Here is a 24591-nt window from a genome sequence, read left to right on the forward strand (position 1 = left end):
CTGTGGCAAGATCCAGACTATAGGGTGAACAAGCATTTAGTTCACCGTGAATGTTCTGTGAGTGATTGATGAAGCAAAACTAGAAATTATATAATAGGACTGTGTGATGCCAATATCTGCCCTATTTCTGTGTACGTCAGGTGTGTTTGTGGGACTTGGTTTGAGCGGTGTCGTCCCCACACTGCACTTCGTCATCTCAGAAGGCTTCTTTAGGGCCACCACAATTGGCCAGATGGGATGGCTTTTCCTCATGGCTGTCCTCTACATCACTGGAGCCTGCCTTTATGCAGCACGCATCCCTGAGAGATTCTTTCCTGGCAAATGTGACATCTGGGTAAGTGTCTGCTGACTGATCTATACATAAATCACAATAGAAGAAGTGTTGGCGAGAATGTTGCTAATTTTTAGTTTATTAATAATATAGAACACTCGGAGAAAATGGGTGTTAATCAATGTTGTGCTTAATAAATTGTTGTGTAGCTCCCACAGGCATGTAAACTATTTATAATCATTGATTTTTCAGCATATATAACACATCACAGCTGAAGCTAATTAAGGGTTGTTATTGAGTCCCAATGGTTTAATCATGTTGTAACCCAACTTACAGACTAGCAGTATCAGCAATATTATGTAGGGGTTGAATAATTGTGACATGACGGTACCCTGCTACTCTTTAAGAGTTATCTGTTTAGAGTTTTAAATCATTATTTTCTGTTAGGGTTAAATGAGAGTGAGTGAGTCAGTGAGTACATATAAACACTATATACAGTAAATCAAAGTATTGGGAGACTGCTTCTAATTTGATGTTTTTCAGTCACAACAATTGCTAATAGGTGTATCAAATAAATTATATAAAGGATGTTATGATCTTTTAATAATGTTATGGACCGTAGAGTGATCGAAATAAATGAAACATTTATCTCGTGTTTGTGCTTTTTTTAATTAATTGTTTTTGAGTATTATTTTATTTATTTATTTATTTTTATTATACCTACTGTCCAAACCTTTTTGTAAAAGAGTTTTTTGTATGTATGGGGGAAAAAAACAATCGTTCCTTCACATTTGGGATTTACTGTTTGTTCTTGTGTTCCACAGTTCCACTCACATCAGCTGTTCCATATTTTGGTGGTAGCGGGAGCGTTTGTACACTTTCATGGTGTATGTAACCTGCAGGAGTTGCGCTACACTGTGGGAGCAGGTTGTACAGAAGATGGCACTCATTGAGCAACACCAGGGGGAAGATGAAGCTTCCTGTACCATCACTGGCAGTAACTACTTCCCCCTCCCCATGCCTCACTCCCCCACAGAGGACATCGTTCAGCGAATTCAGTTTTTTTGTTTTTGTCATTGTTCCTTGAATAAAATGCATTGGCGTGATTCAGTGGACGCAGGCTGGGGAAAGTTACAATTCTACAATATTGATTTTGAATTCTGTTCCATAAATTTGTGGAGGGAAAAGAAGCGCTTGATCACTTGCTGTTTAAAAGAAAAAGATGGTGTGGGAATAATATAATTATATGAGTTTTCAATTTAATGTTGAAAAGGATTTTCACTGTTTTCATGTAAATAAGATTTTTAAACTTGGGTTATAGATTTATACAAATATATTAAATAAAAAAAAATCATCATAGTATTGTTAAAGTGAGAGAAAAAGTAAAGATGATGCAAAAATAGGTGCACATAACTGCACTTCAGAAATGAAAGGAAAAAAAAGAGAGCGATGGAAAAATAGTACGATTTTAGAAAACAATGTAATACAGTTACACATACTGCTGTGTAAAATTAAAGGTTTACCACTTTTTTCTGGGTCAATCATCACAGTGATGTATTTAAGAAAGCAGGCCCTTTTTAGTACAGGTCTGTATTCTGGGATCATCAGATGGAGCGGTGACTCAGGAGGACTTGGTCTAGATAAAAAGCCATAGTCCTGACATGGGCCAGGTACAGAAGCCTTACATAATTTCAGGCTCTCGTACTTTCATTTACTTCATATACAAATCAAATAAAATTTTCATGTCTCTAGCACCTCAGGCCACATTTGTAATTTCTTTTACTAGTCAAAGCATATGGATGTGAGAATTCCAACAAAGACACACCAATGCCAGTTTTGCTTCCTGGCCTAAAACACATTTAATTGCAAGTTTCTTTATTCTGCAATAGATCAGAATATTTATTTTTCTATTGATTAAGTTTCCCCTTGTGCAGGAAAATGACTAGTTTGCTTCAGTAAGGCTTTCTCTCAATGCTCACTCATTCAGGAACACAGAGGGCTCATGGGTCGATGTTACAGATCCAATAAAAAAGCACTGTGGTTAGCAATTAGGACCCATAAAGTATTGTTACAGTCAAGGTTGGAGTTGAACCTGTTTTTCAACCTTAGACTGGCACATCATCATGGGAAATGTATGTATGTGGGTTTCTGTCCGAGTTACCGGAGCAGACAGCACAACCCACTCAGGAATTGATTTTTTTGTTTTTTTAAACAAGATCAAATAATTTGTGGGCATGGAACATCGGACTGTCTTCTTGATTAAACATTGCAAAGTGTTGCTGTTGCTGCCATTACATGTATAACGGGCCCAACTTGATCCTAGAGCTGAACTACTTGTCAGATGGAGCAAAAGAGAGTGGACTCTGGGTTCAGTTTTACAAGCTGTTCAGCCTTTTTTTATTCTCCAGCATTAATACAGAAACAGGGAGGTGAAACCCAAAACTTTCACCCTTTGTTTAATGTTATGAGTCAATCCTTACAAGCAACAGCTCTGGGGGTCTTTTACCAGCCAACACGAGGCCCAACGTTACAAGTTGTATTAATTTTAATAAGATTTATTTCTTATTATTATTCTTTTCTGATTAATTTATTATTGATGTGTGAGAGGTGCATAATATTTCTTGTTGAAGCACAGAAGTTCTGCAGTAGAACCTTTATATCTGCTGTATTGTTCTAATAAAATGTTTTTGAATTCTACGTTTCTTGTTTTTTAAACACAACATAAAAAAAAAAAGACTATAGTATAAGTATAAGAATATATAGTCATCCTGCTATTCAGTAACAAGCAGCCAGAGTGCCTGAACTGAGAGCATCCAAAACCCCATATAACTGTACAAAACTGTCAACAGCAATTTTACAATTATACTATAATTTAGTCATTTGGGCGGCACGGTGGCCTAGTGGGTAGCACTGTCGCCTCACAGCGAGGAGGTCCTGGGTTTGATCCCCGGGTGGGGCGGTCCGGGTCCTTTCTGTGCTGAGTTTGCATGTTCTTCCTGTGTCTGCGTGGGTGTCCTATGGGTGCGCCGGTTTCCTCCCACAGTCCAAAGACATGCCGGTAGGCTAATTGGAGACACTGAATTGTCCCATAGTTACCTAGCCGCTGGGATGCACAGACCAGTGCATTGTAGTGCCGGGCCGGATAATTAGGGAGGGTTGTGCCAAATCCCGCCGGCGACCCCTAACGGGAAGAAGCCGGAAATGCCGACCCCGTAACCGAAAATTGGGACAAAGGCTGAGGAACAAGAAGAAGACTATAATTTAGTCATTTAGCCAAATATTTCTGAAAATACGACTGACTTATATAGATAATGCTGGGAAATAGAATCAGCATGAGGTAATACATTTTAAATGTTAAAATTGTGGCAAACAGGTGTTACAGATGTGCAGTTTACTTTGTGTATCATGTGGCACAAATACAGTTTTTCAGATATTTCTCTTATGTTCCTTGAAAAACAAATGTGCACCGCTAAATATTAATATGTTAAATTTAAATAAGTAATTAAAGGTCTCTTTACAGTCAAGAAAGTGTGTGTGCGTGTATCAAGCACTGTATCTAATACATCTTTTTTTAAATATGTTTAAGAGGGTGTGTGTGTATCAAGCACTGTGTCTAATACATCTTTTTAAAAACATGTTTAAGAGGGTGTGTGTGTGTGTGTGTGTGTGTGTGTGTATCAAGCACTGTATCTAATACATCTTTTTAAAAACGTTTAAGAGGGTGTGTGTGTGTGTATCAAGCACTGTATCTAATACATCTTTTAAAAAAACATGTTTAACAGGGGTTTAAAGCTCATGATTATTGTTTACTATGTGCTTGCTGAATAATTAGTGGCTTTATAGCTTTAATATATTTTCTTGCAGAACTATTATTCAATAATTTTTCATTCAGAAGTACAGTGAAATGGTTTTTTTCTCTTTTTACGGCTGCTCCTGTATTTAGGGGTCGCCACAGTTGATCTTGGTTCACATACCAGACTTGGCACAGTTTTTCCATTAGATACACTTCCTGACGCAACCCTTCTATTTCAATCTGGGATTGGGACGAACACAGAAAGGGCACAAGTGCACCTTTCACTGGCCAGCCTGATTCAGCCATTCCCCAGATTCAATGGTAATTGCTGGCATACTTTACTGCTGCCGAACCCAAACACACTTGTATTTAAAAATTTCTTCAATGAAGAACCAAATCTGAAACAATACACCGATCAGCCATTACATTAAAACCACCTGCTTGTTTCTACACTCACTGTCTATTTTATCAGCTCCACTTACCATATAGGAGCACTTTGAAGTTCTACAATTACTGACTGTAGTCCATCTGTTTCTCTACATACTTTTTAGCCTGCTTTCACCCTGTTCTTCAATGGTCAGGACCACCACAGAGCAGGTATTATTTGGGTGGTGGATCATTTTCAGCACTGCAGTGACACTGACATGGTGGTGGTGTGTTAGTGTGTGTTGTGCTGGTATGAGTGGATAAGACACAGCAATGCTGATGGAATTTTTAAACACCTCACTGTCACTGCTGGACTGAAAATAGTCCACCAACCAAAAATATCCAGCCAACAGAGCCCCGTGGGCAGCGTCCTGTGACCACTGATGAAGGTGTTGAAGATGACCAACTCAAACAGCAGTAATAGATGAGAGATCATCTCTGACTTTACATCTACAAGGTGAACCAACTAGGTAGGAGTGTCTAATAGAGTGGACACAGTACTTAAAAACTCCAGCAGCGCTGCTGTGTCTGATCCACTTACACCAGTAGAACACACACTAACACACCACCACCTAAATAATACCTGTTCTGTGGGGGGTCCTGACCATTGAAGAACAGGGTGAAAGCAGGCTCAAAAGGTATGTAGAGAAACAGATGGACTACAGTCAGTAATTGTAGAACTACAAAGTGCTCCTATATGGTAAGTGGAGCTGATAAAATGGACAGTGTGTAGAAACCACGAGGTGGTTTTCATGTTATGGCTGATCAGTGTTTTTTGAAGCATCTTTAATTATAACAGTCAAACAGCAGATAATATTTACTATGATACAGTTTATTAGTATCTGAACTCAGGTTGTGCTGATTTAATGTAATCCATAATAAAGTTTTATCATTCTCGCATACACACAAAAGCACAAACCTGATTAACATTTACACAAGTTCTGTCCTTGACTGCTTTTCTTTTGCCTCTGCTTCCATCTTCACACACATGTGATTATCCAGATCTACGTACCTTTGCACAGGCCTTTTCAGCACCTGATACAGAGCTTTACTCAATGACACAGGACATTTACAGTAATATCACTGGTTAGAAAATGAAATGTCCTAATCAGTGTACAAAATCCAAATTTATGCTGAACAATAGAAGGTACTTTGTGAACCATGGAGATTTGGTAGGTCTCTTGACACTTGTTCTTTCTACTCTTATCCGTTTTCATACACTGGGTACAGGAGGCTCAGCTTCGTCCTCCGATGACTCTTCCTCCTCCTGTTGACCTTTCTTCTGCAATAAAGAAAAAGATGCTACAGAAACATTCTGTCCCAGCAAATGACTGAGAATCAGCTATGTTTAAATACAATTATGTAAAGAAATAATTTTAAATAGTAAGGAAATTATTATTAGTAAGTTCCTGCCGTTCTTTTGCAACTATCTCTGCCTCCATTCCTCAAAAAATGTTGTTCCACTAAATTTTCAAGTGTGTCCATGAGAATTTGTGACTTAGTCAAAAAGGTATTTGTGAGTGCAGGTACTGTTGTTGGACTAAAAGTCCTGGTACACAATAGACGTTTTATTTTATTTAAAAAAACAAATTGTATTAAAATGACCTCTGTTATATTTTCAGCTATAACAGCAGCCACTCTTCTGTGAAGGCTTCACACAAAACTTTGATGTATGTTTGTGAGAATTTGCGCCAATTCAGTCAAATGATCATGTGTCTCAACTGATGTTTCAGCTCATTCCAAAGCTGTTCAGTGGGGCTGAGGTCAGGGCTCTGTGTAGGCCACTGGAGTTTCTTCAAACCATGCTTTTCTTCATGACTTTATAGACCTTGCTTTGTGCACAGGGGCACAGTCATACTAAAACTGGAAAGGGCCTTCCTCATACTTCATTTATTACACCTGTTAGCAGTTAGAAGTAAAAATTAGAAGGAGTATCCCAATAATTTTGTCCATATAGTGTACAACTTAAAAGCAATTAGCTACAACATACACAACAAATTGTGCAAACCAAAACTAATTCCTCAAAAGAAAGACTCCAAACAATTCTGTCTGACTTGTACTGACCAGTTTTAGGAAATCAATCAGCTTGTATGCATCTTCACCAGTAGACAGGTCCAAGAAGTCTCGAGGGATTCTATAGGACAAACAAGGACTTGGCTGGACTGTCACGTCACTGGTAGTATATTGGAAAGCAGGACCATCCTATAACAAATACAGTAAATACATAAAAAATAAAGGAAACAACTTTATTTTTTATACAAACTGTCAGTGTATCCATCACCTAAACCAGAGTTATGGCCTACAAATACTGAGGCGGGTATACAGCAATAGGCCTGCAATTCAATCTGAACTTTATTTTATTAAAAAAAGCGTATTTATGTATAAAGTGTATTTATGTATAAAGCGTATTTATGTATAAAGCGTATTTGTGTAAACTTTTTAATGTCATGTAAAATATATACCAACTTTCAATTTTGATTCAATTTAAATATCAGTACCGCATTTGCCAAGACTTGCTGCACTCTTTTGTTACCAATAATGCAAAATGTCACAGGCATGACATTAGCAGAACAATCTGCTATAAATGCTATAAAATATGGTAAAGCATCAGAGAGTAAGAATACATTAACACCTGCTTGGACATTTTAGGCCATTACTGATCAGATCAGCATATTCACCCAGATTGTTCCTGCCTTCAAGGTGGGTGAGATCAAAAGATGCTTTTTTTTTTTCTTTTTCCACAGCTTTTTCCTGATCTGGTTAGGGTCACGGTGGGTCAGGTTTTCCCAGAATCACTGCACCCAATGCAGTAACACCTCCCGAAAGGACGTGAATCCATTGTAAGGTCTCATAAACACACACACACTCCCTCAGTCTTAGCCAATCATGTCTGTATGTTGACGCCTGACTGGCTGAGAGCACTGCTGGGGATTTAAACCTTGGTGATAATTCAGCGTAATTTACCACTGCGTCACTCAAGCGCCTAAATCAAGGCCATATTAAGTCAGCATTAAAGACTGGACAGATTTTGTGGAATTCTATACAGTTTGTGGAGTTCTATACATACTTGAATGTAAAAAAAAAAATTAAAAACCTCTTATATATATATTTATAAGCTCTATATGTTGCAACCCTTCATTGCAACATATAGAGCTTATAAATATATATATAAGAGGTTTTAAATTGTTTTTTTACATTTATGTATTTATAAGCTCTATATGTTGCAACCCTTCATGTAAATGTTTTATAATGGACCAGTTCTGTACCTGTAGTGCTGTGCATTCCTCTGTATGACTAGATGTAAGACTTGTTTCAGAAGTTAACTCCTCCCAAGTGAACAGCAGAGAGTCTGTAACCTCACCAAACGGATTGAAGTCGATAAGCCATACATGGCCCTGTTACACAAATAATTACACATTCACTACTTTTTGTGTAGCATGCAAAATACAGCTCATCATGTGCACAAATCAAATATTTCTGTTCTTTTAATTCTTACCGTGCTGTCTCTGTAAACATCAAAAACAACTAAAAAAAACAACAAAAAAACAAAGAATCATTAATTTAAAAGTTTTTTTTTCTTTAAATTTTTAATCACCACTCTAAATGCTGACTCACAGTCTTCATTGAGGAACTTATGCTGAATGTGCTCCCAGAAGAACTGTTGGATGGAGAAGGAAATACTCGTTTCCTGTTTGGAGATGTGCTGATAATGTTGTGTATAATCTCTCTGTGAGATGCCTGTAAACACATAAAGCCAACTTTAAGACCCCAGCTTAGTCTGAACACACTGGTTAATTAAACATTGTGTTAGCACTAGCAGTTAGTCAGAGTGGATCCAGAACCATCTGGTGGGTTCAGGACCACTGTGTGCAAGGCAGAAATACATACAGTGTATCTTAAAAGTGAGTACACCCCTCACATTTCTGCAAATATTTTATTATATCTTTTCATGGGACAACACTATAGACATGAAACTTGGATGTAACTTAGAGTAGTCAGTGTACAACTTGTATAGCAGTGTAGATTTACTGTCTTCTGAAAATAACTCAACACACAGCCATTAATGTCTAAATGGCTGGCAACATAAGTGAGTACACCCCACAGTGAACATGTCCAAATTGTGCCCAAAGTGTCAATATTTTGTGTGACCACCATTATTATCCAGCACTGCCTTAACCCTCCTGGGCATGGAATTCACCAGAGCTGCACAGGTTGCTACTGGAATCCTCTTCCACTCCTCTATGATGACATCACGGAGCTGGTGGATGTTAGACACCTTGAACTCCTCCACCTTCCACTTGAGGATGCGCCACAGGTGCTCAATTGGGTTTAGTCCATCACCTTTACCTTCAGCTTCCTCAGCAAGGCAGTTGTCATCTTGGAGGTTGTGTTTGGGGTTGTTATCCTGTTGGAAAACTGCCATGAGGCCCAGTTTTCGAAAGGAGGGGATCATGCTCTGTTTCAGAATGTCACAGTACATGTTGGAATTCATGTTTCCCTCAATGAACTGCAGCTCCCCAGTGCCAGCAACACTCATGCAGCCCAAGACCATGATGCTACCAACACCATGCTTGACTGTAGGCAAGATACAGTTGTCTTGGTACTTCTCACCAGGGCGCCGCCACACATGCTGGACACCATCTGAGCCAAACAAGTTTATCTTGGTCTCGTCAGACCACAGGGCATTCCAGTAATCCATGTTCTTGGACTGCTTGTCTTCAGCAAACTGTTTGCGGGCTTTCTTGTGCGTCAGCTTCCTTCTGGGATGACGACCATGCAGACCGAGTTGATGCAGTGTGCGGTGTATGGTCTGAGCACTGACAGGCTGACCTCCCACGTCTTCAACCTCTGCAGCAATGCTGGCAGCACTCATGTGTCTATTTTTTAAAGCCAACCTCTGGATATGTCGCCGAACACGTGGACTCAACTTCTTTGGTCGACCCTGGCGAAGCCTGTTCCGAGTGGAACCTGTCCTGGAAAACCGCTGTATGACCTTGGCCACCATGCTGTAGCTCAGTTTCAGGGTGTTAGCAATCTTCTTATAGCCCAGGCCATCTTTGTGGAGAGCAACAATTCTATTTCTCACATCCTCAGAGAGTTCTTTGCCATGAGGTGCCATGTTGAATATCCAGTGGCCAGTATGAGAGAATTGTACCCAAAACACCAAATTTAACAGCCCTGCTCCCCATTTACACCTGGGACCTTGACACATGACACCAGGGAGGGACAACGACACATTTGGGCACAATTTGGACATGTTCACTGTGGGGTGTACTCACTTATGTTGCCAGCTATTTAGACATTAATGGCTGTGTGTTAAGTTATTTTCAGAAGACAGTAAATCTACACTGCTATACAAGCTGTACACTGACTACTCTAAGTTATATCCAAGTTTCATGTCTATAGTGTTGTCCCATAAAAAGATATAATGAAATTAGGGCTGTCGAAGTTAACGCGATAATAACGCATTAACGCGACCTCAATTTAACGCGATTAAAAAAATTAGTGCCATTAACGCAGATTCTAGTTCATGTTGACACTTGACTGGTAGAACAAACGTTTTAATGTCGGACTTGCCACCGTTTTTCATTTGCGGTTTGTTAACATAATGTAACCGATCGTGGTAGTGATGCACTTGCATAATAAAGAAATAAATACACGCTATATTCACAAGTTGTCGGGAGCAGAACACTTTATTACACTTAATTAACTTCTTCTTCTGTACCGAATACCAGAAAGCTGAGTCGAGCACGTTAGTTCATGAACTATGGAAGCCCCAAAGGGTCAAAACACACTCACTTCGTGTAGAAACGTCCATCAAACCATCGTCACGATACAAGCACAGACAAGTCTGATACAATAACTACGCCTTATCCCATCTAAAGCACCGCTGATCTACAATGTTTGCTGATGGAGAAATTCTAACCTACAATCTGACATTTACTGCCTAGTATGTGAGTGAATAAAACTCCCTTACAGTTTTCTCTTGTCCCAGCAGTTTTTAACATAAGTACATTTAGCATAAAATGTGTTCACCATTTTAATTGTAACATTTCACTTAAAAATCCTTGTTTTCTATAACATTTACACAGATTTTTTTTAATGCGATTAATCGCGATTAACTATATGAAATTCTGAGATTAATCGCGATTAAAAAATTTAATCGTTTGACAGCCCTAAATGAAATATTTGCAGAAATGTGAGGGGTGTACTCACTTTTGTGATACACTGTAAATACACCCTCTCCATCAAAGGACATCAAACTTACACATTTAGTGACACCGGGGGGAAATTAAAAATAACCTTCTCAATGTTTTTGGGAGGTGAGAAGAAACCCATTTGGAAATGAAGATGAAAGGACTAGCAAAAATTAAAAATGTCACAGCCCATTTGGTCAGATTAATGTTAAAGATGCTATGGTCAGATTATACAAAGTTTTTTTTTTTTTACTTTGCAAAACTACATTTGAAAACTGGACAAGGAAAACCAAAAAAGCAATTGAGAAAAACAGCATACAAGTATGTCGTGCTTTCATACCGATAAGCTTGTTCTCTTTCACAAAGCAGCGAAATTCTCCCCCTGGAATGAGCTCACACCATTTCCTTAGTACTAGCTTGAAAAAAATGCAGACAGACAAGTTCAGTTAGTAAATACAGATTTCAGGTTATTTTCAGTTCAAATTGTGGACTTAAGTTGAACAAATGAACAAAATAAGGTAATTGAAATAATGTGTTTCCATGCTTAATAACATGATGAGCACTTCAGCACACAAATAATCTTAAAATAACACATCACTAATGTGGCCTTGAAACTAGTAGAATGTATTTCATGACCTAACCTCATGCAGTTAACTAAAGTTTAAAAATACTCTATGAACCGAACACACATGTTCTGTTTGAAATTAAACAAGACTAAACACAAAGCCAAAAAAGAAGGAGTCCCAGTCTATTTACTTAAATACCGTAAAATGTGTGAAAAAGTAGTATAGGGCGTATTGCAATGCTTTTGTACTGCTGGAACAGGAAAGGGCCTTCTCATAATTATGCCACAAAATCAAAAGCAATTTTACACCCACTGGAAACAAGTGTGGTTGAAATGCCTAAACTTAATAATTTGGAATCACGACCACATGCTTTTGTACTCAAGTGTGGTAGACTAGGTGTGTATGCTGCACCTCATAGTTTATAATTGGGTCTAGAGAATCATCACTGCACTGACGGAACCTATGAACAAAGAAAAAAAACTAGTAAGTATAACTGAGCATTAAACACTGTTCACAAAGTTACATTTCATGGTAAAATGATGAAACAAAAAAACACTTGTAAAGACTCATCTCTGTGTATATGTAAATTGTTCAAATTAGGTTTGGCGTTTGTACTACCAAAAATGCATTTTAATAGTGGACTAGTAATTGTTTGGCTCTTATTTGTTGTATTCAACGTTAGATATTTTATACTGAACGGCACTCATGTAGGGAATAAAGTTTTTTTTTTAATCCTGACAGTCGTCTTTATATAGACTAAGTCAGTTATTGTGACCTCTGGTGTATAAACAGTGCAACTGCATTTTTTCAACGTTTTTGCGCTCTGATGCATTATATCAATGCACGCAGCATGAGAATAGAGGAGACCCTCACAATAATTAATCTTTTGATTTTATTTTCTTGTTTGACAAAGAGTAAACCTCCAGAAAGCTTATCTATTGTGCCCCAGTGAACTGTATAAATGAATTCCACTGTATGCACAATGTTGCAGGCATGTCTGCATACTGTTATATTTTCAGAGCTGGTGGGGTGTGATACATTTTTTATGGAGCCTGAAATCCCTGACAGGCCCCCTGAATACAACAAAACATATCATTACACCCCTACTTAAAAGAAAATATTTTCTAAGCATGAGACAGACTGAAGTATACTTACGGCTGTGTGAGATCGTGAGTGATGAAGTCTGAACTCTTAAACAAAAGGAATATGTCGCTGAGGCTCTGACATTGCAATGAGCTGTTCAAGGCAATCCAGTTAGCATCCTACATGTATAAAGAGAAAAAATTAAACAATCACAAGGGTTTTGCAATCGACTGCACGCTTCACTCAATATTTAAAGCCTAAGGGTAAACGAGTTACATTTTACAGATTTATTACCATCCAATTACAAAACAACAACAAAATGTGCTATTTTTTTAAAACTAACGTAAGTAACCTTATTTTGGGGAAAAAACATTTAGATTGATTTTATTAAATCTCTTAAACCATATAACATATAACAGAAGAAATGAAAAAAATATTTCCATTGTTTTACTGAACTACTTAATTATATTAAATTTTGAATTATGTTTCTTATTTATTACCAATTCACCTGCTCGTTGTGGAATATTTTACAATTATTTGACAACAACAGAAATGGGGTTTGTACATAAAAGTTACATTTGCGTTCCAAGTGTGCTGTTTAGTTGTATGTTGTTTAGTCCTAGATTAGAAGATTATTGCTGGCTTTATTTTTCATTACTGTATGCTTTGTATTTTTGTATTTTAAGTTTTCAAGTTTTGTTAAGTGCTCTTGCAATGGCAAAAACCAAATAATGTACTAAATAAACATGTAATACAATAAATTGCATATATTACATCATGTAATGTATTTCATTTTATATGTGACAATAATCCGCTTACCTGTGGTGCACTCCAATTTAGTTTAGGAAAAACACGGCCACCCAGAGCATTTATTGCTTCCTGTACCTTTAAGTTAAATTCTGGAAATTCTGGAGCCTATGAAGAAGTAAAGACAAATAAAGCCAATTTATCATCAAGACATAAAAAAAATGCCAAACACTATAAGTAAAACATGCAAAATTTGGGCAGTCATAGGGCAACTTTAACTTACTGTTTAACTTTATTAATTAAATTTATTATAATTCTTTTGTTTTACCACATTATTAAACTGTGCCAATACTGACTCAGTGCTAGTATTGTGGAATACAGATAATGGTATTGTCTGTTTTCAAATAACAGAGTTGCAGACCATGCAAAGTTGCAGAGGTGATACTCACTGTGACCACTGTTGTTGTCTCATCATCAGACCACTGGAAAAGAGAGGATAAAAAACTTAAAGCATTTAAACAAAACAAAAACTTGCAAAAAAACAAAAGTATCACAGTATGTTGTTACACATCACAAGTGTCAAACTTATTGCCTGCAGGCCCGAGGCCTAAGTCGTTATTCTCAAACATTTTATTAAGCCCAAATAAACTTCTTGTTAAAAAAGACCATACTGTGCTACTATCCAGATTGCCATTATGGCAGTTTCAGTGTAAATACTGTGATTCACTGTGGAGACTGAAATGCATTATCATTTTCCACCGGTTTTAAACCACGTAGAGAGATGTCAGAACAAGAACAGAAAAAAGATGTATGACAGGTGTGAGACTATGCTTGTAGCATTTCATTTTTTTGTCTAAAGCTGCATATGTTAACCTGACCTTTCCACAGACAGAGAAAGTGCACGCAGCAAAATACGTTCATGGTAGCAAAAGAAAAAAAACTTACATGAGTGCAAATATATATATTTGGCACAAATGATAACTTTTTTGTATTGTATTTATTTGCAATAATGTTTGGTAAATTGAAAAACTGCATGCACGCACGCACAACCCCCATTGCAAATTAGGTTTATTAGCAAAATTGAAAAAATATTAATTTTAGATTTAACGCCAAATTTAATACATATCTGTTTCATTGATGGCAGGACAGGTGTTACTGTGCAGTATGTTCACTGTCTTTATACTTTGGGTCCATTCTATATTTTCATTTTTATGGCTGTAAGGTAGGTTATCTCCTCTTATCAACTGGCTCTAAAAGCACAAAATAGGGGTTTAACTTCATAAAGTCTTAAATGTGTGCTGTCACTACAGCAAATGGGAAACATACTGAAATTAAATATCAATAATTCTACAATAAATAGAATAAAAGCTTACTGAATTTTTAAAGCATGTAGTAAAGCATTACCAGCAATCATTACACACCTGAACATCAGCCTCTTCTTCTGAGTCACTGTTATTGTTCCGTGAATGTTGAGTATGTTCAGTACTGTAAATATGATTAATTAATCACTTATTTAGATGAATGGCAAAAAAAAACAAATCAATTCAAAATTAAAGATTCTTACCCTCCAGAAACTACAAGTGTACCATCATCCAGTAGATAATCGATCACATTTTGAGGCAGAGGGAGAATCAAGCTGGTAAAAAAAAGTTTTTTAATAATTTATATTTCAGCAAAAGTGGTGATATAATACACAAACCACAATAAAATTAAATAGTTTAATGAGTTTATGGTTTCCTAAAATATTTTTCCTCGGGTAGAATTTCGGTGTTTACACGTAAAGCCATCATACAACAATCACGAAAACACTGGGTGTTCATTTTGCACTTAGCTGTTATGCTAACTTATTAAAAGCATACAGTTGTGTAGCAGCAAATGCTAACTCGGCTAGTTTTAGTAAGTCGCTATAGTTGGTTCAAAGTATTTTTTTAAAAAGCAGGCGTTATAATCGATTAAACCTATGACGCCTTACCTTTTAATGGTATGTTTCTTAAATAGAGGATACCAAACAGAAAACTGACAATTAGCAACTTGCTCTTTCTTCATAATGCTATAGCTAGCCAGTCAGGTTAACTGTGTAACATTAAACGCATTCTTCATAACAAAAGTTCCAATACCATAGTTCCTAGCCTTACATTTCTGTTGTTGTTGTTAACTGTATTGTTTTCTGTAAATGAACATGAAATATATTAAATGCATGATTGAATTATTAGCAAATATAATTAATAACAGCTTTGGTTATGAGATTAACAATAGTAATTTATGATGATGCTAGGGGGATTTTTTTCGGGATGCACCAGTGGGTGGCAGTTTCTGCTTGTAGCTCTGATCGACTCCAAAACTCCACGAGCCGACTCCAATTTAGAGTCAAAATGTGATGATCGATTCTTCACAACACAGTGACGAACGCAAAATGTATGACAGCAAGAAAATAAAGAAATAAAGAAAGCAATAAAATTAGGTCCACAATGCTCATGGATGATGCATAAATAACACATGTATTAATTTAATATACTACAATTTCTTGTTTTTGTTTGTTTGTTTGTTTGTTTAGCAAACATCGTAAGCTAATAACCAAATACTCGGCTTTTCCCCATAAACTGAATATTTTATGTCTTGTGTGCGAAGTTGAGTCGAATTACTTTTATTGTGTTAAATTGATTCGAAAGCTTTGGAGTCGACTCTAGACTCTGAACCTCTGATCTTCAGGCTTTGAATTATTCTCGGGACAAAAGTAGATTCGGCAGGTGAGTGACTGTGTTTTTTGTTTCTTTTAGTGCCAGTTGAATCTATACTAAATTGTTGCAATATACGTTGCAGGAAATAACGTTCTAGTTTAAATCGTTGAACTGCTATCGACTTGTTCGTATTGTTAAAACTTTACACACCTGAATGTTGGCTGAGCTACAGAGCTAGCTGTATTTGTAACTCAGCCACTGGTTCTACTATTGCTGTATTACTGCAAAGTGATGTTAATAAATCAATGATGTGATTACATTGTGATTAGTTAATAGTGTTTTCTATGTTTAGTATTACCAGTGAGATTGGAGAAAAACGATGAGCTGTCCAGAGAAACAAAACACTGAGCCACACATAGTCACAGAGGAGGTAATTCTAAACTTAAGCTGATGTTTACCTGCATCAGTAATAAAAAATGACTTTTAATATGTCATCTATGTGCTTTGAAGAGATTCAGAAAATAATATTGGTAATTCTGTTAGGTTATTGCGGCTGGGAAGTGGGTGAAGCTTGAAAAAACCACTTACGTGGACCCTTCTGGAAACACCAGGTATTGATCAGTTTGCTAGCTGTGACAAATAATAACCTCTGCACCAGAACAACATGTTAGTTTTCAGCACGTCACCTTTAAAAGCAACCTTTTTTACACACACTTTTTGTTTAACATAATATCTGTGTACATAATGTGTAGTGAAGACCATTGTGAAATTACCACAAACTAAAGTTTTTACATATGTTCCTGCACTGTGGAACAAACATGATTTACCAGTTTTGTCAAAACTGACTAATGATGAAAGTTTAGGGGACAATTTGGGGACATTCAGATTGTTGACAACTGCAAACCCAGTTGAAGAATGTAAATTAAAAAAAATGTTTGGCCTTTATTCAAATTAAAACACATAAAACATTTTGTTTAATGTTGTGACTAACAGACCACACTGTTGTAACACATGCAGTATGTGGCTGGGCATTTTCTTGCTAAATAAGAAGCAGGGATGCTCCTATACAAGCATGAGCTTGAGCCCAGCGAAGTTGGCAGCATTCGTTGATGTTGCTTATATTAACATTTTCATTTTCAGCATTTAGCAGACGCTTTTATCCAAAGCGACTTACAAAATACAGTCTAAGCAATTGAGGCTTAAGGGCCTTGCTCAAGGGCTCAGCAGTGGCAACCTGGTAGTGGTGGGGTTTAGCAACCTTCTGATTACTAGTCCAGTACCTTAACCAGTAGGCTACAACTGTGCTTCTGCTTTGCACAGTAAAGTCTCAACTGGAATCTGTAGAAGCAGTAACAAACTGTTTACCGATAAGCCCATGTGATTATATCTATTACAGAAGCATGTCAGTTTTTAAGGTAGTGTGATCTGGGGGTCACAGGGATTTAACATTGGTTTTCATACTTTACGCAAATTTTTTTAGATTCTCAGAATCTTTATTAATATTATAAATTTTAGACACTAAAATACCTAAAGTCTTTGCAACCATGCATTAAAACATTGTTCTGTTAGAATATTTGCTTATTTATTACCTTTTTTGTTTGTTTGTTTTTGTCTGTTTGCAAAGTGGCAGACTTTGACCCATCTGTGCTCATTAATGACTAAGCTTTGATTTATACTTCTTTCATACCAAGTCAAGATAGCATGTGGATTGGTTGCTACCTTGACCAGGATGAAGCAGTTAGTCAAATTAAATAAATAAAATATAACTGAAAGGCTCTTACTCTACCAAGAGACCATAGTTAAACTGTTTATGTTGTTCTGTTTGACAGGCAGCACTACTATTATTATTAAATAACTCATACTAGACCATACTGTCATTAATTTACTTCACACACCTAAATGCACTTAGACATAAATTACACTTAATGCCGTACTAGTTCTTCCACTTGAAAGATGCCAGAGATTTTGCCTATTTAAACTTGTTAAAGAAAGGCATGTGTGCAATGATGAGTTAGCGGCAGTGTCTGAACATACATGTAGACATAATGATGTTTTCAACCCTCTTTCTCTAGAATATGGGAGACAGCAAAGAGAACGACAAGACCAACCAACATTGATACAGATGGTGTGTTTATAAGCTTTCTCTAATGCTGTCTTTAATAGATGTATATGAAGTGATGCACTGGGGCTCTTGATTAGTAATTGGCTATTTGGTTCATTAATACTGTCTTTTTGCAAAGGGGAAAAGGGCAGTGTTTTTTTTTTTTTTTTTTTTTTTTTTTTTTTTTTTTTTTTGACAAACACAGTATTTGCAAAAATAATGGCAGCTTTTTATTGTTTATTTTTTAGGTGGCTCAGTCACTTTCTGTTTTGTGTTCTTTTGGAACAATTTTGGCCAGACTGAACCCGTTGCTGCTTTTGGTTAAACACTGTTTTTAAGTTTTATTAATATCAAAAGTACTTTTAAATGAAAGGATTTGTTGCTATCTTCTTTCCTATCTTTTATTTTCCCCATTTATTTTGTTGATGTAAAGGTGTGGAAATCATAGCTCTTCTAAAGAGGACCCTGCATAAAGACTGTGTTGTGTTGGTGAAACAGTACAGGCCACCAATGGGATGCTATACTCTGGAGTTTCCTGCAGGTATAAAAAGTGATCTATGAATCGTCAGCTATAAAACGGTGTGATGTGATGCAATTTGTAAATGTGTGATAAGAGAAAATGAATTTTAGTTTATGATCTTGTAATTAATTGTGCATTTGCATATAATGCCAGGTCTCATTGACGATAATGAGACGCCTGAGACTGCCGCACTGAGAGAGCTAAAGGAGGAGACAGGCTACAGGGGAGAAGTGGTGGGAGTCACTCCAGGTAATGTTAAGGCCATGATTTACAAAGGACTTGTATTTGTAAAAAGATGTAAACATTAACAAACCTACAAAAGAATATATATACAGGGTGGGCCATTTATATGGATACACCTAAATAAAATGGGAATGGTTGGTGATATTAACTTCCTGTTTGTGGCACATTAGTATATGGGAGGGGGAAAACTTTTCAAGATGGGTGGTGACCATGGCGGCCATTTTGAAGTCGGCCATTTTGGATCCAACTTTAGTTTTTTCAATGGGAAGAGGGTCATGTGACACATCAAACTTATTGAGAATGTCACAAGAAAAACAATGGTGTGCTTGGTTTTAATGTAACTTTATTCTTTCATGAGTTATTTACAAGTTTCTGACCACTTATAAAATGTGTTCAAAGTGCTGCCCATTGTGTTGGATTGTCAATGCAACCCTCTTCTCCCACTCTTCACACACTGATAGCAACACCGCAGAAGAAATGCTAGCACAGGCTTCCAGTATCCGTAGTTTCAGGTGCTGCACATCTCGTACCTTCACAGCATAGACAATTGCCTTCAGATGACCCCAAAGATAAAAGTCTAAGGGGGTCAGATCGGGAGACCTAGGGGGCCATTCAACTGGCCCACGACGACCAATCCACTTTCCAGGAAACTGTTCATCTAGGAATGCTCGGACCTGACACCCATAATGTGGTGGTGCACCATCTTGCTGGAAAAACTCAGGGAACGTGCCAGCTTCAGTGCATAAAGAGGGAAACACATCATCATGTAGCAATTTCAAATATCCAGTGGCCTTGAGGTTTCCATTGATGAAGAATGGCCCCACTATCTTTGTACCCCATATACCACACCATACCATCAATTTTTGTGTTCCAACAGTCTTGGAGGGATCTATCCAATGTGGGTTAGTGTCAGACCAATAGCGGTGGTTTTGTTTGTTAACTTCACCATTCACATAAAAGTTTGCCTCATCACTGAACAAAATGTTCTGTGTAAACTGAGGGTCCTGTTTAAATTTTTGTTTTGCCCATTCTGCAAATTCAGTGCGCCGATCTGGGTCATCCTCGTTGAGATGCTGCAGCAGCTGGAGTTTGTAAGGGTGCCATTTGTGAGTAGCTAATATCCGCCGAAGGGATGTTCGACTGATGCCACTCTCCAGTGACATGCGGCGAGTGCTACGCTGTGGGCTCTTGCTGAATGAAGCTAGGACAGCCACTGATGTTTCTTCATTAGTGACAGTTTTCATGCGTCCACATTTTGGCAAATCCAACACTGAACCAGTTTCACGAAACTTGGCAAGCAGTTTGCTAACTGTAGCATGGGAGATGGGTGGTCTCGTAGGGTGTCTTGCATTGAAATCTGCTGCAATGACCCGGGTACTGCGTTCACCAGACATCAACACAATTTCTATCCGCTCCTCACGTGTTAACCTCTGCGACATGTCAATGGCTGTAAACAAAGAGAAGCTTGTAAATAACTCATGAAAGAATAAAGTTACGTTAAAACCAAGCACACCATTGTTTTTCTTGTGAAATTCTCAATAAGTTTGATGTGTCACATGACCCTCTTCCCATTGAAAAAACTAAAGTTGGATCCAAAATGGCCGACTTCAAAATGGCCGCCATGGTCACCACCCATCTTGAAAAGTTTTCCCCCTCCCATATACTAATGTGCCACAAACAGGAAGTTAATATCACCAACCATTCCCATTTTATTTAGGTGTATCCATATAAATGGCCCACCCTGTGTATATATATATATATATATATATATATATATATATATATATATATATATATATATATATATATATATATATATATATATATATTTGTATATGTTTGTATGTATGGTGCATAACTAAATGCTCAATAATTCTCCTTTTTCTTCCTGTCAGTCACATGCCTTGATCCAGGCCTGTCTAATTGTACCACACAGATTGTGATGGTGAACATTAATGGTGATGATATTGAAAACATAAATCCCGCCCAGCAGCTCGGTAAGACTATATTTTCTTTATATATATATAAGTATTTATTTGTTGATCCAACCACAGTTGACTAAAGCTTAGTAACGTGTTTTTTTGTGTTGTTTTTGTTCCTTTTTTTTCTTTGTAGGTGATGGAGGTAAATTTTATTATTCTTAAAACATTGTAATGCTTACTTTATTCTTTATGCTATATGATATTTTTACCCACGATTTATATATATTTACAGAGTTTGTGGATGTGATTCTACTACCTCTAGATGAATTTCAAACAAAAATTAATGGTGAGTTATACTATACCCCATTGCTTTCTAATGTCCAAGACAGACATGCAGTTTTCATTGGAATAATCTATTAATATTACTCAAATTAAGAGAATTGTAAGTTGACATGTATTATTAAATACAGTGTCTGTTTGTAGTTTTTAGCACATTGCGACTTCGGAACTCCACATTTTAACTTTCAGCTTTTGGAATCCCTGCTGCTAAGATTTACACGGTTTAAATAGCAAAGTGGTCCCACACAGTATTAGTATGGTGTTTTTAATAAAGTGGCTGGTGAGATACCACCCATGCATCAGTACTCTAATGTGATGTAAGCAGTTGCCTCTGCTTATTCTAAAAACATGTAATTTGCTTCTTATGCTTGACCAATACTGGCAGTTTTGTTATTTTTTATATACGTATATTTGTTTTTGTTTACAGATTTACTGAAGAAGGAAAAGATTGTGGTCGACTCCAAAGTGTACATTTATGCAATGGGAATATCCCAAGCTTTTTTTAAACCCAGTGAGCTCCCTGTGCTTAAACAGTAAGACTTGCAGTCCTTATACCCTTCAAAAAGCTAGAATCATAAAAGGCAAATAAATAATACAAATCTGATTGCTGTTTATCTATTGAATGGCATTACCATTGATACTTGAGCATTCCTAGCACTAACAGAACTGACTTGTCTGTTTACATTGTTTGCATCTATTAATAAGATGCATTTAAGACAATTTTGGACCAAAAAAATATCATATGAAAATTTTTGCTAAACATTGATATTATTGGTTTTAGTTTCTTCAAGATTTAACATGGTACATTTAGAATATTTGTTTTGATTTTACTAGTTAAAGATGGGCTGCACCTGAAGTGTGTACACAGCAGTACTGTGATGCTTAAACATTATCTTTTAAAGACTAAAATGAACTAATCTGTTTAAAAACTGTTTAGTCGCTGCTATACTGAAATGACAACAAAAGCAATTGTGTGAGATGTTTTAACTTTCAACTAATAAACATCATATTAATATGTTTGTAGTGTTGCATTTTTACAGTTTAATATTAAATGGTAGATGTGTATAGTACTGTATTTTGAGAAGTGCTCTCTTCTAAACAACTGAGATGGACTAAAAGAGAGTGGATATGTGTCCTATGGTCAGATGAGTCCATGTTTTAGCGTGTTTTTGGGAAAAACGGAAGTTGGATTCTACATTTCAAAGATGAGAAAGACCATCCAGACTGTTACCAATGAAAAGTGAAAACCTGTGATGGCATGGAAGTGCATCAGTTCCCATGGCATGTGATCTGCATATATGTGAAACTGCCATTGTACCAATGTGGAGGCTAATATTGGTATTATGGAGAGACATATGCTGCCATCAAGCTGTCTTTTCCCAGGAACTATTTGATCTTTTATATTTCATCATGAAGAGGATAATCAGACGATGATCACAGAATGTTGAGCAACTTAAGTCTTGTATGCAGCAAAATTATGCTACAATTAGTATCATCAAGTACCAAACAATTGAAAAGTATAATTAAAATAAAATGTGATGTGACAGTGGTAAACATGCCTCTGCCCCAGCTTTTTCAGTGTGTTGCAGGCATCAATTTCTAAATGTGTTTATATTTAACAAATAGAATTAAGTTTGTCATTGGAAAAACATACTTACATAGATACAAGTGTGTGTTTGTGTAAATTAGAAATGTGTGTATAAAATATCAAAAATTATTAATTACAAGAGCCACACATGTAGAGGCAAAAAGCCAAATGCAGCACAGAAGCTTTTTCCAGATTTGTTACTTATAAGTATTTTTTTAGATGTTTTATGTGTCTACTCTAAACAAGAACCGGCAATAAAAAATGCTAAATATACACAAATGTATATAAAATGTTTTGGTGTCATGCTGGATTTTACACCATTTATCCACTAGGGATAGCCAACTACACCTAACTTTCCAAAGTTAGCCCTAGTGTATTTGTCATGGTAACAAACTATTAACCACATGGGGGTCTTGGTTAAAAACCCTATATTTCTACACACTTTAAAAGCGACACTAACATTAAATAATTCACTGTCCGTTTTACCACTGCTTTGTCCTGGTCAGGGTTGCGGTGGGTCCGATTCATTGGGCAAAAGGCAGGGAACACTCTCACACACACTGTATTTGGCCTAACTGCATGTCTTTGGACTGGGAGGAAACCAGAGCACCTGTGTCCACCAAAATCATGTGGACACAGGCAGAACATCCAAACCACATAAAAAACCCTGACTGTCGAGGCAGGGAATTAAACCCAGGTTCTTTTAGCTGTGTGGTGACAGCGCTACCCAGATAGCATACGGATGTGGGCCACTTCTGGCAACGTTACGGCACTGCCGGCTCACTGCCGGCATCGGCAAACAGCATATGAGCCAAAAGTGGCCCACATATAGGAAATGCTTATATGGCCCACATGTCCCAAAACACATCTGGCAAAGACATGGCACCACTGGCAAACTAAGTGAGCCAGTAATACTAAATAATAAAATGGTAATGTCCCACTTTCTATACTCTAAAAAATGATTCAGCACATTAGTAAATTAAACATAATATAATGTCAGTTCAACAAAAAAAAAAAAAGTTTGTTACATTTGTTAAAATTTTTGAGTTTGGGCAACCTAAAAAGACATTATTTTAGACAAACTTAAAATTGTAAACTTTTTCAACGCATTATTTTTGCTTTAGTACAACATCATACCAATTTTGAGTTGAGCCGACTAAAATATCTGAGTTGTCTGAACGAAGCAAAGAAGAGAAGAGCATCAGAAGCTCTACGTTCTGTGACTGCGCATGCGCACTTCTCCGAGTTGAGTTGTAACGGACGAGGACGATGCTGAAGTTTTGGATTTTGCCCTGACCTGCCCTGAGGTAGGTATTCAGCTATTCAACATAATACAAGTTATGTTTAAAACTTAACAAATGCATAAACAATAAACTGACTGAATAACGAGTGGAATTACTAGCATTTTAGTTTCACGTATTTTCTCAACCAAAATTTCAAATATTGTATGGCAGACGAGTGCGAGTTCTTTTCAAATTGTTAATTTATATAAAGGTGTACAAGTGTAATCTATTTGCAAATTTGGGCTTGTCGGTGACAATTTAACCATTTTCGGTACACAGAGAGCGATGTTAGCTGACATGCTAGCGGGTTATGATGCCCATTTGTTTGAATGGCCTGGGGCTAACTGTGTTAGCTTAATAAGCAAAACTTGTCTGTGGTACACTACACCACAAAACAGTCTGTTACACTTAATTATGATGCGGTATGATTGTAAGTAAGCGGCTCATTTGATGTGATTTTCACGACTGTGAATTAGGTAGGGCCTTATTCATGGTATTCATAGTTAGCTATAGTTGCAAACTTTTAAACATTAATATGCTTATTGTCAATTTATTGGAATTTTGCTTACATACTTCAACTTTAGCTGATTTACTGTGCTTGTCTTAATTGATTATTTAACGAGAGCTAAATCATCGTATTGTTTAAATGTAAATATATTAATTTAAAATTGTTTGTGTTTTTTATTGCAGATTAATATGCAATGCAATCCCAGTCCAGAAGTACTACTGAAACATTACAGATTGTGTCATTACCAAGGGCGCTCCTGGCCATTGCTGTGTTTGTATCCTGACTCTGCTTACCTGGAAAACTAGTTTGTTTATTGATGCTAATTA

The 24591-nt window shown here is 36.8% G+C and overlaps 3 protein-coding genes across 5 annotated transcripts in view; 2 read left to right on the forward strand and 1 right to left on the reverse strand.

The window, feature by feature from the left end:
* The window catches only part of adipor2 (adiponectin receptor 2), a 40099-nt gene extending 37131 nt beyond the window's left edge, over positions 1 to 2968 (forward strand). For both annotated transcript variants that reach the window (XM_062995288.1, XM_062995295.1), the window contains 2 exons: positions 141 to 334; positions 1096 to 2968. In XM_062995288.1, the coding sequence (XP_062851358.1) occupies positions 141 to 334; positions 1096 to 1224 (323 nt within the window). In that variant the 3' untranslated portion in view covers positions 1225 to 2968. The remainder of the gene's footprint in view (positions 1 to 140; positions 335 to 1095) is intronic.
* Positions 2969 to 5303: 2335 nt separating this feature from the next.
* cdc123 (cell division cycle 123 homolog (S. cerevisiae)) lies at positions 5304 to 15144 on the reverse strand. 2 transcript variants are annotated; one of them, XM_062995303.1, is made up of 13 exons: positions 15056 to 15144; positions 14648 to 14719; positions 14505 to 14568; positions 13533 to 13565; positions 13156 to 13251; positions 12409 to 12515; positions 11665 to 11713; positions 11028 to 11103; positions 8106 to 8228; positions 7987 to 8015; positions 7757 to 7885; positions 6555 to 6692; positions 5304 to 5772 (listed from the first exon to the last, which is right to left on the reverse strand). In XM_062995303.1, the coding sequence occupies exons 1-13, from the start codon at positions 15127 to 15129 to the stop codon at positions 5704 to 5706; spliced, it is 1059 nt and encodes a 352-aa protein (XP_062851373.1). In that variant the 5' UTR covers positions 15130 to 15144; the 3' UTR covers positions 5304 to 5703. The 2 variants fall into 2 exon arrangements, with proteins under 2 accessions (XP_062851373.1, XP_062851382.1); XM_062995312.1 differs by lacking the exon at positions 5304 to 5772 and adding an exon at positions 5790 to 6389.
* Positions 15145 to 15752: 608 nt separating this feature from the next.
* On the forward strand, positions 15753 to 21901 carry nudt5 (nudix (nucleoside diphosphate linked moiety X)-type motif 5). The gene is made up of 10 exons (XM_062995325.1): positions 15753 to 15830; positions 16114 to 16191; positions 16305 to 16372; positions 17834 to 17886; positions 18296 to 18403; positions 18536 to 18631; positions 20521 to 20622; positions 20741 to 20749; positions 20840 to 20893; positions 21314 to 21901. The coding sequence occupies exons 2-10, from the start codon at positions 16141 to 16143 to the stop codon at positions 21421 to 21423; spliced, it is 651 nt and encodes a 216-aa protein (XP_062851395.1). The 5' UTR covers positions 15753 to 15830; positions 16114 to 16140; the 3' UTR covers positions 21424 to 21901.
* Positions 21902 to 24591: the final 2690 nt, after the last annotated feature.

The sequence above is a fragment of the Trichomycterus rosablanca genome, chromosome 1 (assembly GCF_030014385.1).
Source record: "Trichomycterus rosablanca isolate fTriRos1 chromosome 1, fTriRos1.hap1, whole genome shotgun sequence".
Taxonomy (NCBI): Eukaryota; Metazoa; Chordata; class Actinopteri; order Siluriformes; family Trichomycteridae; genus Trichomycterus; species Trichomycterus rosablanca.

Coding starts and splice junctions, on each gene's coding strand:
- cdc123 (XM_062995303.1), bottom strand. CDS start 15,129: ATGAAGAAAGAGCAAGTTGCTAATTGTCAGTTTTCTGTTTGGTATCCT. Junction 11,104..11,664: donor ACCCAATTATAAACTATGAG/GTGCAGCATACA, acceptor ATTTTTTTCAAG/CTAGTACTAAGGAAATGGTG. Junction 8,016..8,105: donor TAAGTTCCTCAATGAAGACT/GTGAGTCAGCAT, acceptor TGTTTTTTTTAG/TTGTTTTTGATGTTTACAGA.
- nudt5 (XM_062995325.1), top strand. CDS start 16,141: ATGAGCTGTCCAGAGAAACAAAACACTGAGCCACACATAGTCACAGAG. Junction 16,192..16,304: donor CACACATAGTCACAGAGGAG/GTAATTCTAAAC, acceptor TAATTCTGTTAG/GTTATTGCGGCTGGGAAGTG. Junction 17,887..18,295: donor AACCAACATTGATACAGATG/GTGTGTTTATAA, acceptor GTTGATGTAAAG/GTGTGGAAATCATAGCTCTT.